Below are 16,113 nucleotides of genomic sequence, written 5' to 3'. Positions count from 1 at the left end.
TGTCGCCGGTCTCCATCTCCTTATTAGCGTGTTCTCCCGACATCACTTCGAGCGGTTAGGCTCTAATGAAGCACCGGGCTCTGATACCAATTGAAAGTCGCCTAGAGGGGGGGGTGAATAGGGCGAAACTGAAATTTACAAAGTTAATCACAACTACAAGCTGGGTTAGCGTTAGAAATATAATCGAGTCCGCGAGAGAGGATGCAAAACAAATCGCAAGCGAATAAAGAGTGTGACACACGGATTTGTTTTTATCGAGGTTCGGTTCTCGCAAACCTACTCCCCGTTGAGGAGGCCACAAAGGCCAGGTCTTTTTCAACCCCTTCCCTCTCTCAAACGGTCCCTCGGACCGAGTGAGCTTTCTCTTCTCAAATCAAAGTGAGTATTGATCTCAAGAAAGAATGAGAAAGAAGAAAGCGATCCAAGCGCAAGAGCTCAAAAGAAAACAACAAATCACTCTCACTTAACACTAAGGCTTTTGTGGAATTTGGAGAGGATTTGATCACTTGGGTGTGTCTTGTATTGAATGCCTAGCTCTTGTAAGTAGTTGGAAGGTGGAAAACTTGGATGACTTGAATGTGGGTGGTTGGGGGTATTTATAGCCCCAACCACCAAACTAGCCGTTTGGTGGAGGCTGTCTGTCGCATGGTGCACCGGACAGTCCGGTGCACACCGGACAGTGTCTGGTGCGTCAGCCACGTCACCAGGTCGTTGGGTTCCGACCGTTGGAGCTCTGACTGCTGGGCCCGCCTGGATGTCCGGTGGCACACCGGACATGTACTGTAGAGTGTCCGGTGCGCCACATCGCGCGTGCTTGACTTCTGCGCGCTCTGGCGCGCATTAATTGCTTCTGCAGGTGACCGTTGGCGCGAAGTAGCCGTTGCTCCGCTGGCTCACCAGACAGTCTGGTGTACACCGGACATGTCCGGTGAATTATAGCGGAGCGAATTCCCGAAGCTGGCGAGTTCAGAGCCGCTCTCGTCTAGAGCACCGGACACTGTCCGGTGTACACCGGACAGTTCGGTGAATTATAGAGAGGCGCCTCTGGATTTTCCCGAAGGTGAAGAGTTCAGCGTGAAGTCCCCTGGTGCACCGGACACTGTCCGGTGGCACACCGGACAGTCCGGTGCGCCAGACCAGGGCTACCTTCGGTTATCCCTTGCTCTCTTTGTTGAACCCAATTATTGGTCTTTTTATTGGCTAAGTGTGAACCTTTGGCACCTGTATAACTTATAACTAGAGCAAACTAGTTAGTCCAATTATTTGTGTTAGGCAATTCAACCACCAAAATCAATTAGGAAAATAGGTGTAAGCCTAATTCCCTTTCACCGACCGTGTCGCAGGAGCATTTAATGCAAGGATGGCCTGACACCTTATCCTGACGCGCGCCCTTCAGTCGACAGAGCCGAAGTGACCGCAGTCACTTCGCCGCTTCACTGACCGGCCTGACTAGAAGACAGCGCCGCCTGCGTCGCTCCGACTGCTGTGCCACTCGACAGAGTGAGGCTGACAGCAGCCAAGTCCGGCCTCGGGCACCATAGGAAGCTCCGCCTCGCCTGACCCTAGGGCTCGGCCCCCATCTCGGCCTCGGACGACGAACTCCGCTTCGCCCGACCCCAGGGCTCGGACTCAGCCTCGGCTCCGGAAGACGACGAACTCCGCTTCGCCCGACCCCAGGGCTCGGACTCAGCCTCGGCTCTGGAAGACAACGAACTCCGCTTCGCCCGACCCCAGGGCTCGGACTCAGCCTCGGCTCCGGAAGACGACGAACTCCGCCTCGCCCGACCCCAGGGCTCGAACTCAGCCTCGGCCTCAGACGATGGTCTCCGCCTCGCTCGACTCGGGGCTTGGACTCGACCTCAACCTCGAAAGACAGACTCGACCTCGACCTCGGAGGAGCCTCTGCCTCGCCCGACCCAGGGCTTGGACCGACACGTCACAGGGGGGGCCATCATTACCCTACCCCTAGCTAGCTCAGGCTACGGGGAACAAGACCGGCGTCCCATCTGGCTCGCCCCGGTAAACAAATAATGATGGCGCCCCGCGTGCTCCATGACGACGGCGGCTCTCAGCCCCTTACGGAAGCAAGGAGACGTCAGCAAGGACTTGACAGCCCCGACAGCTGTCCTTCCGCAAGGCTCCAGCGCTCCTCCGACGGCCACGACATCACATGAACAGGGTGCCAAGACCTCTCCGGCTGCCACGACGACATGTACTTAGGGCGCTAGCTCCTCCCTGCTAGACACGTTAGCACACTGCTACATCTCCTATTGTACACCTAGGCCCTCTCCTTACGTCTATAAAAGGAAGGTCCAGGGCTCTCGTACGAGAAGGTTGGCCGCGCGGGGGAACGGGATGACGCGTGAAGTCTCTCGCTCTCTCCCACGCGGACGCTTGTAACCCCCTACTGCAAGCGCACCCGACCTGGGCGCAGGGCAACACGAAGGCCGCATGTTTCCCCTTTTCCGCCTGTCTCCCTCTCTCTTGCCCCCCTTCGTGCTCCGTCTCGCGCCGACCCATCTGGGCTGGGACACGCGACGACAATTTACTCGTCGGTCCAGGGACCCCCTGGGATCGAAACGCCGACAATATATGACAGGAAAAATATCTACTACATCTCTCCCAAGCACACCTGCTACCATTGCACAATGTGTAGTAGTAGATAAGTATTACCCAAATTCTTGAATTATAATTTTAAATAGAGCGAGTAGTCTTTAAAAAAGAGCATTGCATGAAATTTCTTTTGTTTGAATAATATTTTCAGCTTTAATTTATTTTTTTGCATGTGTGGCATTTATTCTCTGTAATATTTTTCCATAGATCAAACTTGTGAGTCATTTTCATAAACCAACGCCAAGGATGAATCCATGTTTCTTACTTGGAAACCCCAAACAAACACCACTAGCAGGAGGCGCTAGTGTTGGCGTCGCTCATCGACGATGAGATGAAGCTTGACGACTGCTAGTTCGACCTCTGGAAGCAGTCCTACGTGGCCGCATGCGCCGCTATGTACGACAAGCTCCAACACAGTCGCCGCTTGGACGCGGTCCAGAGCGGCTGCACCGCATTGTCTACTGTCAAACAGGGGGACCTCATGGTCGTCGCCAACGTCGGTGACTCTCGGGTTGTTCTGGGCACCGCATCCGACGACGGCGTCATCACACCGTCCAACTCATCGTCCACCTGAAGCCCAACCTGCCACGTAAGTCGCTACTGACCGACCATGAATTCTTGTGCGCTAGGACGACGACCGTTGCTGACGTTGTGTGAGTGTCCTCGAACATGATGTATGTAGAGGAGTAGCGCATTCGGTGGTGCAACGACAGGTGTACTACCTCGCTGATGAGCCCGATGTGCACTTCATCTGGCAGCCCAGCCAAGAGTCATCGGTACTCGCCATATCACGCGCGTTTGATGACTACTATATCAAGAATTGTGGCGTTATCTCGGCGCCGGAGGTGACGCAGAGGAGGACTGACGGTAATGACCAGTTCGTCATCCTCGCCACCATCGGGGTAGCTTTGTGCCGGCCTATCTTTAATTCTCTTCACAAACACACACACTTGTCTTTTTGTTTAAGCAAGCGTGTATGGTTGTGTGTGGCTGATGACTGACGATGTATGAGGGAACTTCTTCCGAAAGGTGTGGGACGTACTCTATAATGATGAGACCATGCAAACCGTAGCATATATCGAAGTCTGCATGATACTGATGGTTGCAATGTAGTGGTGAAACAATTAGATTAAAATAAAAAAAATGTATGGATAGGATCATAAATGGATTATAAAATCTTTTCTCATAACAGTATAACACACATTTTATATATAAGTTATCATGGTATTATATGTTCCCGTTGCAACGCACCGTCACTCAGCTAGTATAGAAGAGAAAGAAGAAATGAGTGGGGTTTGTTGAGAACTACGTCACCACGGATCACCAGATCCGCTCCCTTCCCTCCCGTCAGCAGTAGAGGCGCAAGAAGCTGTAGAGTACCCGTCTCCCTTCCCATAAGCACGACAGAGGAAACACACGAGACACAGGATATAGGGTTGGGCCTCTGGCCTCTTTCTGTTCTCTATCATATGATGGGGTGTACAGGTTCCTTATATAGAGATGTGAGACCCCTCAGGGGCAAAGCCGGTATTTGCCCACATAACCCTAACTAGGGTTACTTAACACTCCCCCTTGGGCGAATACCGCGACCAACACATGCCTCGTTAAAACTCCGAAAAACCCAGTGGGAAAAATATGGAGAAAGAGTGCATGGTGATACAAATTGCATTTGCACTTTGTTGCCTCGTTAAAAACCTCATGTGAGAAACTTCAAGAAAACTCACCAAGGGAAAAAGAGTACAACAGCTGTCATCGGGACAGATTTCGATCCTCTGGGATCTAGATTCTATCGAATCTTCTACAAGGGCTAACTTTAGAAATGTGCTCCCCTTGATCCTTGCAAAACCGTATCAATAAAGCAAAACATCTTCTTCTGGAAGTATATGCACATAAAGGTTTAGCAAACGGATTGCATATCCTTGCAAGGACTATTACAGGAACTTTACCTCTACTCAGTTCTAGGATATACGAGGTAAGTGCACGTATCAATATAAATAAGCCACTTTGATTGATGGTGTTCGATCGGCTAGATCTATATATTTGATAGAAAGTTCCATAAAGGTTCACATATTGATCATCAAGCTCACGTCTTCAGGGCATAGAATATGACATTTATTGTCTCACGGTTGTGATCAATATAAGCATTCGCTCCCCCTGACGATGACATCTGTCAAAGTCTTTATCCCTCATAACTCAAGCATATTCTTCAAGATATATGTCTCATTGTTCATCTGGAATAACGAGAATGAATGAGGTTGGGGTGCTATCATTTTCTATCTTACACCACAATTTATACATAGTTGTGCAAAGCAAATAACATGTCCTTCAATAGGACTTAGGGGATAATATAGTTGCAATAGTACATATTATAAATATGACACATCGCTCGAGGCGTTCATCCATTGCAACATCTATGATGGTGTAACAAAAGTCCATCTAAGATCGTAATCCATCAGGGATTTTTCATCGATCAGATACATCATTATAGTCTGTCATTCTGGCACAATGGGGATATTTTGCCAGTAACACCTAAACCTTATAGGTTTCTGCCATCAGGGCTTTAGAGGATACCGTAATTCCACATCTAGTGGAAATTACCATGAGTAAAACTCATGGAATGCACATGTGCTTATTCGGTGAACTTCAAGTCCTTTGGTACCTCATCTTATTCCTTTTCGGGTCTATATGGGTCTTTATCCCTTTATAGGGATTATCAAACTTTGGTGTTCAACACAGACTTTGTTTCTTCTGGATAGGTTCCATCTGGGAACGATAGTCTCAACTACGAGATATTCTCCCTACATAAGAGAGTGATCATTCATCAGGAATGTATTATTCGGTATGAGATTTATATGTTGCATATTTATAATTCAAATATATGAGTCCTCCTAGGATCTCATGACGGATCTTCAGAATCCTATTAACTGCATATTTTAATACATGCCATTTGCCAGATATATTACATAGCAGAACAGTGTTTATTCAACACATACGTGGGATGGGTCTCTCACAAGACCACTTGAACCATCGCATTCACCACACATTATTTCAATAGTGCCCATAAATGTCCGAACTTCAAGCTCGCGACTTTCATTTTGCGATTATTGGTTCAGCCTCGATTGCATTTATCAATGACCCGATAAGAGAGCTTAAAGCACTCATGCCTAGGACTTTGTTTTAGATCCATTTTGCAATCTAGAGAGTCAATATAGGTGTCGACATAATTGTCTCCCACATTTAATAATAAACTTCGTTATTTCCCAAAACGAAAGATTCATTGTTCCATATTCCCAGCACAATGATATTGCGCGCATTGCTAGGAATTTCATCATCAAGATGAACCTCTTCGTGAGGCAAATCACCATCAGGGTGAATTAATCGGAGGAGAGTTATCACAGACAACGTGAATCTGCAATCAGAACATATGCTTTGACTAAGGCCGATGGATCATATCCGCAGGCGTCCCCGCAGAATAGATCAAATGCCAATAAGTCAAATGTGGATATGATATTAATCCCGGGTATATCCACATCTACATCTGGTAGAAGCATTCAAACCAATATGGTTACTCCTCAACGATTTCTGGCAAACTCCATATACACAGGAGTACACTCCGAACGACGGGTTCAGTTTGGCTTTTGTGCGTTTAATAGAATATTGAGGCATTACACTATATGGACATTCCTCCCCCTAATGCCGAGATGTTATAAAAGCATACATATAAAATCCCCAACCACAATCATCCAGTTGTGGCCAATATATGCTATTGTGGTGATTTATTTGGGAAATCTTACACACATTACAGATAGGGGTTTTATGCAGTGAGCTTTGGACTTAGATTAATGTAGTGGCATGAATACTACATATTTGTCCTTCAACATGAAAGGTTAGTCTCAACATCCAGCGAGACACGCAACAACAAGTTGCTTCATGGTTACAATTATGCAAACTTATTGTTATTAATACCAAATGCACAGTCAATCATTAAGATTTAGACTAACATGCACAACACTATTTTATCCATAAGGCTTCTTCAGGGGCTCATGAATACCATTCGTCATTTGGAGCCATTAGTTGACTTCAGATCAACAAGTAAAATGACCATCAAGGTCTAACGCTCACAAAGACATTCACTAGTTGCATTGTGCTTTGAGGCACATAGGAAAAATGTGTGTGTTTATATTGGTAGTAAAGTGCACGGCGTCAGGCCAATGCTGCCAAACAGATATTTTTGTTATGCAGAGATGTATAGTCCAACTCATTTTACCATTGCCCATTGTTTACCCAATTACTCATACCGGTCTGAAATCGGGTTTCAAGTTATGCAACATTTTTTTAGGTATTATAATTTTGGGAGAGAACTTATAACAATAGTCAAATATTTATGGTGTTGCCAGCAGGACAAATATTTCTCCTCATATTATATACCAACTTGTTCTATAAAGCATTATTTCGATCTCTTCATTGTTCAGCAAAAAGAGAAGCTTTGGAATAGAACAGACAAGGCCAATAATTCATTTTTATCTGGGAAAAATCACCATATAACTAGCTTTTAATGAAACAAATGATGATAACTGCTTGGCATGAACGAAACAAGACTGGTATCCGCCTAGGATCCGTCTTCAACAACAGATAGTACTGCTCTCATACGAAGAAATCATCAGGGGTAGAGAGGATACAACAGGTCTCTACAAGATCTTCATATTTCCATCACAAATTATCATCACTAGTAGTCTAGTGGTCAAGACATATGGCTCTTCTGGCTCCGAGGACCAAGGACATGTTAATGTCTAATTTAGCTTCAAGCTCTGTGGTGATGTGGGATTTCATAGTTATTTGTCTACTCTTCTCACTTCTGGTAGATCGGAGGTAGATAATGGTAAGCATGCCAAAGGGTGGAATTCAGTGTAGTTCGGCTACATAAACCCCAGGTATGTGTCCATTTAGGAACGACCTTTACCATTTAGCTTATAGTGTATACCGTACCAGTCAAAGGACTATTCCAAGTCAATTCAACGACTATAAGTATTTACAATTCTGAGAGATGTATGCAAAGCATAGAGGTCCTAGATAGGATAAGTAAAGTGGTTCGACGGGAACACACAATGGTTTTTCACACAAACATTGTGAAAAAAATTCTCAGAACTATCTTTCGATGTACTCGCAACTTCGTGTTGCTAAGGTACTAGCCATTTATCTCAAAGTTCGCTTCATGCCGTTCAGCGACAAATAGCAATGTGCCAACATCTGGTTGAGCAATGTATGACTGAGATTTATTCATCTGACAAGGTCTTATTGCTTACTAATAAAATCCCAATTTGTGATGTTTTCTGTGCCAAAAAAGGCTTTCATGCATTAATATTGAATTTCTTCAGGTTACTTCGGGTAAAATTTTATGCACTAGGAGAGAGCAGAGATTTAACTTATCTGTGTTTCATTGTATTTCGATTTAATTTCCCAGATTTAATATAGTTGTTATGGCCACTTGGCGATATATATAAATATATGATGCCACACAACACAATCAAACAAAATATAAAGTGAAAACAAAATTGTTTACGAAGGTTGCACATAATGTGACTTCAGGACCTTAAACAACCCACCACAATCCATGTAAGTACAAGCTCTAGCGTATCTGGCGTCAACGCGTGTGCGGCCATCAGGGCTACGACAATATAGCAAGCTGTCGTAATAAGCGCAACAGGCACAATTATGGCTCGGTAATTGGGGTACATGATAAATCCACGCAACGTGCGCAACAGGCGCAATTGTGGCTCGCGGCAGACAGACAGTGCTTACAGGGCATGCAAAAAATACGCGACTCAGCGATGGCGGTCTGACTCAACGAGAGCGATCCGATTAATGGAGAGCGCGACATAGCAATCACATGACGCAACCAAGTTCGAACGGCACAAATATTGCGTCGTGTTGCCAGGGCGCAGTCAATATTCAGCTAATGCCATAACTCAGCCGATTACCAACGCAGCCTGATCAGCGTGTCTGTGTTCCCATTATACAATTTAATCGCTCGACGTGAGTCCAAAAGCTCAACGCAACACAAATATTTATAGCGATATGAAAATATGTAACATAGCGTTAACATGCATTTTAATAATTTTCTGCTAATTATTTACTACGGGAAATAAAGGCAGAAAAAATAAACACCATAACTAATATATAAACATTACACATCAGGTGTAAAAGACTATTTTTCCATATTTAAACATGCATTTTTCTACTAATTATTTACCTCAGAAAATAATTAATTAACGTAGAAACCGCAACATCAGATATTACCGAGGCTATTGGCCACATATTTTTTTCACAAATAAATGAATAAATGAATAAATAAATAATGAAAGCGGCTGCATTGAAGTCATGTATGGACTTGTTGAGCCACCACATGCACGTGGGACCCACCACATGCACGTGTGGAGTCATAAACTTTGCAGTGAAGCAGCTGCGTGTGCGCGTAGATCCCATTTGCATGTTAATCGGTCGGCCGTTCGCTGGTCAAAGGGAAAGAGAACTCGTGGCACTTTTTATGGTACGAAGCGGTTGAGAGCGCGCGGCCAAGTCTACACCGATAAACTCGGTAGAGAAACAGGCGTGAAATCGAAGCACCGCAGCGATAGACTCGATAACGCACCGTGCGACAGACTCGAAAGACGATGTCATCCCATTTTTCACGCCGTGAATGGTAGATTGGAAAACAAATTACATATCCAATCTAGAAATTGCATACCGTTTGATTGTATAGAAGAGGATTCGAAGGCTGTCGCGTAGGACAGTTCGGCTAGGCCAAGGACCTGCCGGCGTGACGAAGAGTTGATGCAGATCTGATCTCGCAACGTTGAGGTAGAGCGTGCTGATAACGTGTTGAGAACTACGTCACCACGGATCACCAGATCCGCTCCCTTCCCTCCCGTCAGCAGTAGAGGCGCAAGAAGCTGTAGAGTACCCGTCTCCCTTCCCATAAGCACGACAGAGGAAACACACGAGACACAGGATATAGGGTTGGGCCTCTGGCCTCTTTCTGTTCTCTATCATATGATGGGGTGTACAGGTTCCTTATATAGAGATGTGAGACCCCTCAGGAGCAAAGCCGGTATTTGCCCACATAACCCTAACTTGGGTTACTTAACAGGGTTTACGAGCGCTAATAAACGAGAGAGGCGGGCGACAAAACGTGGGACGTGGGGTTAGTGATGAGAACAGATGGGACTCTTGGCAAAACCTATAACCACTTTCAAATATATATTTTAACCTAAAATTGAAAATAGTAAATTGGATCGTTGATCGGAAAATGAAACCAAGAGATAAACTATATAATCCATCGGAATAACAGTTAAAACAAAAATTTAAAATTAGGAATACCGATATATCTAAGCACTCCAAACATTCAACTCAACGGAAGTAATCTCTATTACATATTAAGGATGCAGGGCGTAGGCTGCCTCCCATCGATCTGAACTGTCTATCATGTTGTCCACGCCTCGGCTTGAAGCCTCCTCCATCCCTCGATTTTCTCCTGATCTCGCCTCGGCATCGCAATGCTCCACCTCCGACCACCAATCCCCTCGGCATCGCAGCTGGGGACGTGTGCAGGAGGAGTCCAATGCCACCACTTCGGTCTCTACAGAGCAACCTCATCTCGCTCCACAGTCTGAGATCATTGAAGGAGAGGGCCATGGGCCACCGGAAACAGGAAACCGAGACTCCTCTGCTGCCACAGCTGCGGTGGTCGAGCGAAAGGGTGACGATACCTGACGAGGCTCCGTAGGTGGAAGGCCCCCTCTTCCTCCATGCCCTCCCTCTGTCTCGAGAACCAGAGGTCCGAGCTCCGCATGCGGCAAGCCCCTCCTTCCTCCACACCCTCCCTCCACTCAGTGGCGGAGCTAGGAACTTTATAGAGCCTGGGCAAGACGTAAGCCTAAGCACGGCTAGCACACCCTTTAATTATTTATACTAGATAAACAAAGTTGATAATTGTGACGATTTTCATTCAAAATATGGTTCAATACAAATAGTCCAAAATATCGAAAGGTTAAAATGAGGAATTCAAATAAAACATTATCGGTTGATGTTTAATATAAACAAAAGTAAAGCCTAGAGTTAAACATCACCTCCAAAATTAACCTATGAAATATAAATATAGATTAGTTTATCTTATATATAAAACATATGTAGGCGTGGAAGTGTACGAGGAAATTGCATTTTCGAGTCTTCAAACCTTAAAATCGTCGAAAAATGGTAGCTTCATCAAGTGACTTAAACAACTCACGCTCCATGTAGCACACCATCAAGTTATTAAACCAACCATCAGAGATCTTGTTACGCAATTTGGACTTGATAATTTTCATTGCTAAGAATGCCCTTTCAACGGATGTTGTTGATACTGGTAGCAACAATGCTAACTCATTAAGCTTATACACTAATGAAAAAAACAAATGCTTTTCAGTTTCTACCATCTTGACAGCAATGTTTGTGCAGCTCGCAAAGGCAGCATGCCTCCTCGAGCTCACATGAAGAACATAGGTCTCAAGTTGGTCTCTCATTGTTGCACGATCACCATCCGAAAAATCTCCATCATAAATTTCAGCAAGTCGAGCAAGACTGTTGACATCAAACTTGGAGAACAAAATCTTTAGGTCAAGACAAGAAAAACCTATCAAGACCTATGTAGTCCCTTCACCAAATCAACGATTCATCTCAGCACATATTTTGTCAACGACAACATAGAAAACTTTAGTTCGATAATATGATGAAGGTTAGTGATAGTAAACCCGCATCGTGGTCCGTTCATCAGAGTTTAGCCTTTCTTGGGATGATATCTCTAGCTTTAGGGCTTTGTGGCTCGGTATGAGTGCTGGTTAGTGGTTATCAAGAGCAATTTAGACTTTGGAGTGTTGTGAGGTTCTGAGGGTCTCCGATCTCTTAGGGCTAGTTTGGAAGTCTAAAAATTAGAGGAGATTGGAGGGGTTAAAATCTAATTTTGAATAAGGCAGGGATTTTAGCCCCTCAAATCTCCGGTTTATGGATCCCAAACTAGTCTTTAGTGGTTCTTAATGGGATTTAGCAGTGTAGATTTCATTCCTATGGAGTGGCCTGAGATCAAGTTAGCTGAAGGATCAAGCACTTGTCGTGGCCAGAGCTAGGGGTAGGACCTTGGATGTGGGACCCCAGGAGCGATAGGTATGTTTGGTTCAACTTTTTCTGACCAATTTTTCTAAGAATCTGGTTGTGAGGAGAATCTGACTGTGGAGAGAAACTAAGTCTCGTTGAAATTACGTACGGAGGAAGATGAAGATGCCCATAGACTTACAAGATCTAGAAAGTGATAGATTCCTACTATTACAAATACTCGACTGATTATATGTTTATGTTGAATTTAGATACTTTGTACCAAATTGATTTTTTATATAACCTATTAAAAAACTGAGCATTTGGTAGTCGCAACAGCTTTTAGTGGTGAGAAGCTGAAACAAACAAGACCATAGTAATCAGGACCATACTAGATAGACCCCATAGAAACTTGAATGTGTTCTACCGGATTATATGATTTCTTTCCCAAGCGTTGACACGTATTGTTTAAAGCTAAAATAAATTTTAGTTTTTTAAACTGCTGCATGATTTTCAAGGACAAAATATCGAAAACCTCTTTTTGAAAAAAAAATATTATACTCCCAATCTATCGAAACTATTAATATAGTGTGGTTTAGGGCCTGTTTGTTTACCCCTCAGATTATATAATCTTGATTAAATAATCCTAAGAGGCAAACAAACAGTCCAACTTATTTGCCTAGATTATATAATCTAACCCCTTGGATTATGATAATCCATAAGCAAGTGAGGAGGTGCTTATTTCAGATTATTTTTTTCCCCACTTCCCCACTACCCTTTCAAGTTTCCTAGAAATTACCCACCAATGCCATTATAATCCACCGAATCGTTTTTGCGCCTATCCGGCATCCAGCGACCAGCAAATCCAGCATAATTCCTCCTCGACTCCTCCTAACCCTAGCCGCCAGGCTCCAGGTGCCATTGTCTGGTTCGACCTAGTACAAATATAGAGGGCATTCTTGTCTTCCTCATACAAAAGAATCCTATTAACAACTCAAATAATCTGGGTAAATAAACAGGACTACTCAGATTATATAATCCAGATTATATAATTCAGATTATATAATCCTCCAAAAATAATCCAGATTATATAATCCATGGGGGTAAACAAACAAGCCCTTACTCTAATGTAGAGTCACGTAGGGTAAGCCCATGGTGAAAAATAAACGATTTGAAAATTTAAGATATCGTGAAAAAATCTGAATTTATATGAGTGGACAAAACTGGACCAACACGACGGAGATAAATTTTTGTTATTATTTTCCTTTTTTTATAAGGAGGCCGTGGCTAGTTGACGGAAAAAAACAAAGGTCCGAGAAGATTCTTGAAACAGTTGTCCAGTCATCCATCCTTCGTGTCAGTCACCTCACGCAGCACCACAGGTCCACAGCTGGTCAGCTGCCATGCATCCTGCAGCCAGCCTCACAACCGACGAGCTGCAGATGAGGCGAACGCCAACCACCCGCCAAGATCAACAGCATTGCACAACACAAGGCAACAGAAACAGAACACACAGAGAGACATGAGAGCAAAGCAGGGGAATGGAATGGACAATGGAGATCCTCTCCCTCCCTGCCTTGCTATTTTTCGCCGCTCGTGAGATGGCGGCGGGTGAAATGCCCTGACCAGCGTGCGTGCACATGCCCGGGGAACGGACCCGCCGGGGCTGACCGCTGCTAGGGCCCGGCGTCGTGTCCGGTAGCGGTTGGGGCGGAACGGCGACGCCGTCGGAGTCGCAGTCGCGGTCCCGGCTTCCTCCTCATCTCCATTGCCTTCGGACGGGCCAAGGCGCCAGTAGCGGAAGCGTGGACGTGAGCGAGCGCATCCGCGCGGCCATTGAGAGCTTGTGCAAGACTTAACCGTTTCGTGGTGCGTCATGTCGTCTAATTCTTCGACCGGCCCGCGCCCACGGCCGTCTCCGTCGCCGCCGCCGCCAAAAAGCAGCCCTTCTCCTTCGCACTCAACTGCGCCGCCGCCGTCAGCGGACTCGTCGTCTCCGGGCCCATCACTGCCCAGCGACTCCTCGCCGCCACCGGCGGCGTCCAGGTCGCATGGCGCTCAGGCCTCCTCACCAGCCAAGCCCCACTCTCCACGGGAGCAACCGTCTAGAGGTTCCGCGGACGACGGTGGCAGGCCGCCACCGGCTCCCGCGCACCGTGGCGGGCCCACCATGGTGGAAATCGTTTTCGCCGCGGCCGGCGCCGCGGCGCTCCTCGTCATCCTCATCGCCGCCTGCGTGTGCTGCTCGAGGAAGACGGCGCCGAGGAGGAGGAAGAGACCTCACAATCCCATGCATTACTACGCGGACTTCCCGTCGTCGGCGTGCAAAGGTAAAGGCACGCATCCACTTTTGAATCTTGATGAGAGGGGAGGCAACAAATCTGAGAAGTGACTAGACTTTCTTGGCGTTAATGGACACCCACCCAAATGGCATCGCAGCCACAGGTAATAGCAGCACGTACTACCCGAACGGGCCGCAGCCGCAGTGGCAGAACGACACCGTCGCGGCGGCGACGCGGAGCACCTTCGGCCCGCCGGGAGGTGGCTGGCATGCGCCGCCGCCCGACATGACCTCCGGCCCGCACGGCGCACGGCCGCCGCCGCCGACGACACCGCACGAGGCGCTGCTGGGGCTCGGCAAGGGCACCTTCAGCTACGAGGAGCTGGCGGCGGCCACAGGCGACTTCTCGGCGGCGAACCTGCTGGGGCAGGGCGGGTTCGGGTACGTGCACAAGGGGGTGCTCCCCGGCGGCATGGTGGTGGCCGTGAAGCAGCTCAAGTCCGACAGCGGGCAGGGGGAGCGCGAGTTCCAGGCCGAGGTGGACATCATCAGCCGCGTGCACCACCGCCACCTCGTGTCCCTCGTTGGCCACTGCATCGCCGGCGCGCGCCGCGTGCTCGTCTACCAGTTCGTGCCCAACAAGACCCTCGAGTTCCACCTCCACGGTCAGTGACATCTACATCAGGCTCTGGCCTGGCCAAAGGCCGTGGCGCCCGTGGCTTGACGCACGTTTCCGTGTTTGGGTGGTTTGCACGCAGGAAAAGGGCAGCCGGTGATGGAGTGGTCGACGAGGCTGCGCATTGCGCTCGGATCAGCCAAGGGCCTCGCCTACCTGCATGAAGACTGTGAGTGAGCATCCGTAACAGCTTGAAATTGTCTGTCATCAGAAACTTGGTTTGTGACGCGACCATGTCACGTCGGAATCTTACATCCGCCGTGTTATGTCACCATGCATGAAGGCCATCCCCGGATCATTCACCGCGACATCAAGTCGGCCAACATTCTTCTCGACAACAACTTCCAAGCCAAGGTCGCCGACTTCGGGCTGGCCAAGCTGACGTCGGACAGCAACACGCACGTGTCGACCCGTGTGATGGGGACGTTCGGGTACCTGGCGCCGGAGTACGCGTCGAGCGGGAAGCTGACGGACAAGTCGGACGTCTTCTCCTACGGCGTGGTGCTGCTGGAGCTCCTGACGGGGCGGCGCCCCATCGACGCCGGCGACGCGCGCTCGTTCCTCGACGTCGACGACAGCCTCGTGGACTGGGCGAGGCCGGCGCTGTCGCGCGCGCTGGCCGACGGCGACTACGACGGCGTCGCGGACCCGAGGCTGCGGGGCAACTACGACACCATGGAGATGGCGCGCATGGCCGCCAGCGCCGCGGCAGCCGTGCGCCACTCGGCCAAGAAGCGCCCCAAGATGAGTCAGGTAGGTATTCGGCGGCAAATGCTCACGCCTTGTTTCCTTTCCACCGCACCATCGGTGGGTGCTGCAGCCCCGAAGCGACGGCTGGCAATGAATGGCGATGGCGTTTTGGGTGCAGATCGTGAGGGCACTCGAGGGGGACATCTCGCTGGAGGACCTCAACGACAACGAGGGGGTGCGACCTGGGCAGAGCATGGCGTTAGGCACGGCGGCCGCGGCCTCGTACAAGGCCAAAGCTCCCGGACCGTACACGCACGGCGTGGAACGGATCAGGCAGGCGCCCACGGTGTACAGCGGCGCGGTGGGCCGTCCCTCTACGATCGGCAACGACGGCGATGAGTCCCGTGAACCGCACCAGTAGCAGGCCGGAAGCAGCAGCAGCTGAGTTGCTACCGTGTACGCATGTGATGCTGCACCTTTGCAACTCATGCTCGCCGCGCCGTTATTGATTGCGTGAACGTCCTGCTTTGGCGTCTGTGAGCTGCTTAATCCCAGCTGTTGCCTGCAAAGCTGTAACGGCAGCCTGCGAGCTGCTGCTGTACCTGTACATATCGACAATCAACCACACGGAGAATGTGCAGATGAACAAAACCCTATACGTTTGTGCATTGCAAAGCAGATCAGGGCACGAAAGAATACACGGCGCTAATAGGACGCAAGGGACAGTGGT

The 16,113-nt window shown here is 48.0% G+C and overlaps 1 protein-coding gene across 2 annotated transcripts; it reads left to right on the top strand.

The window, feature by feature from the left end:
• Positions 1 to 13,096: 13,096 nt before the first annotated feature.
• On the top strand, positions 13,097 to 16,039 carry LOC100501564 (uncharacterized). Of its 2 annotated transcripts, none has more exons than XM_008648961.4 (5): positions 13,097 to 14,066; positions 14,176 to 14,682; positions 14,776 to 14,866; positions 14,977 to 15,446; positions 15,562 to 16,039. In XM_008648961.4, exons 1-5 carry the CDS (start codon positions 13,613 to 13,615, stop codon positions 15,780 to 15,782), a joined length of 1,743 nt encoding a protein of 580 aa, XP_008647183.1. In that variant the 5' UTR covers positions 13,097 to 13,612; the 3' UTR covers positions 15,783 to 16,039. The 2 variants fall into 2 exon arrangements, with proteins under 2 accessions (XP_008647183.1, NP_001183185.2); NM_001196256.2 differs by having other exon boundaries at positions 13,183 to 14,066; positions 14,776 to 14,862; positions 15,562 to 16,029.
• Positions 16,040 to 16,113: the final 74 nt, after the last annotated feature.

This window comes from Zea mays, chromosome 1, assembly GCF_902167145.1.
Source record: "Zea mays cultivar B73 chromosome 1, Zm-B73-REFERENCE-NAM-5.0, whole genome shotgun sequence".
NCBI classification, from domain to species: domain Eukaryota; kingdom Viridiplantae; phylum Streptophyta; class Magnoliopsida; order Poales; family Poaceae; genus Zea; species Zea mays.
The sequence above is the reverse complement of the archived record's forward strand: the minus strand, read 5'-3'. Positions and strand labels throughout refer to the sequence as shown.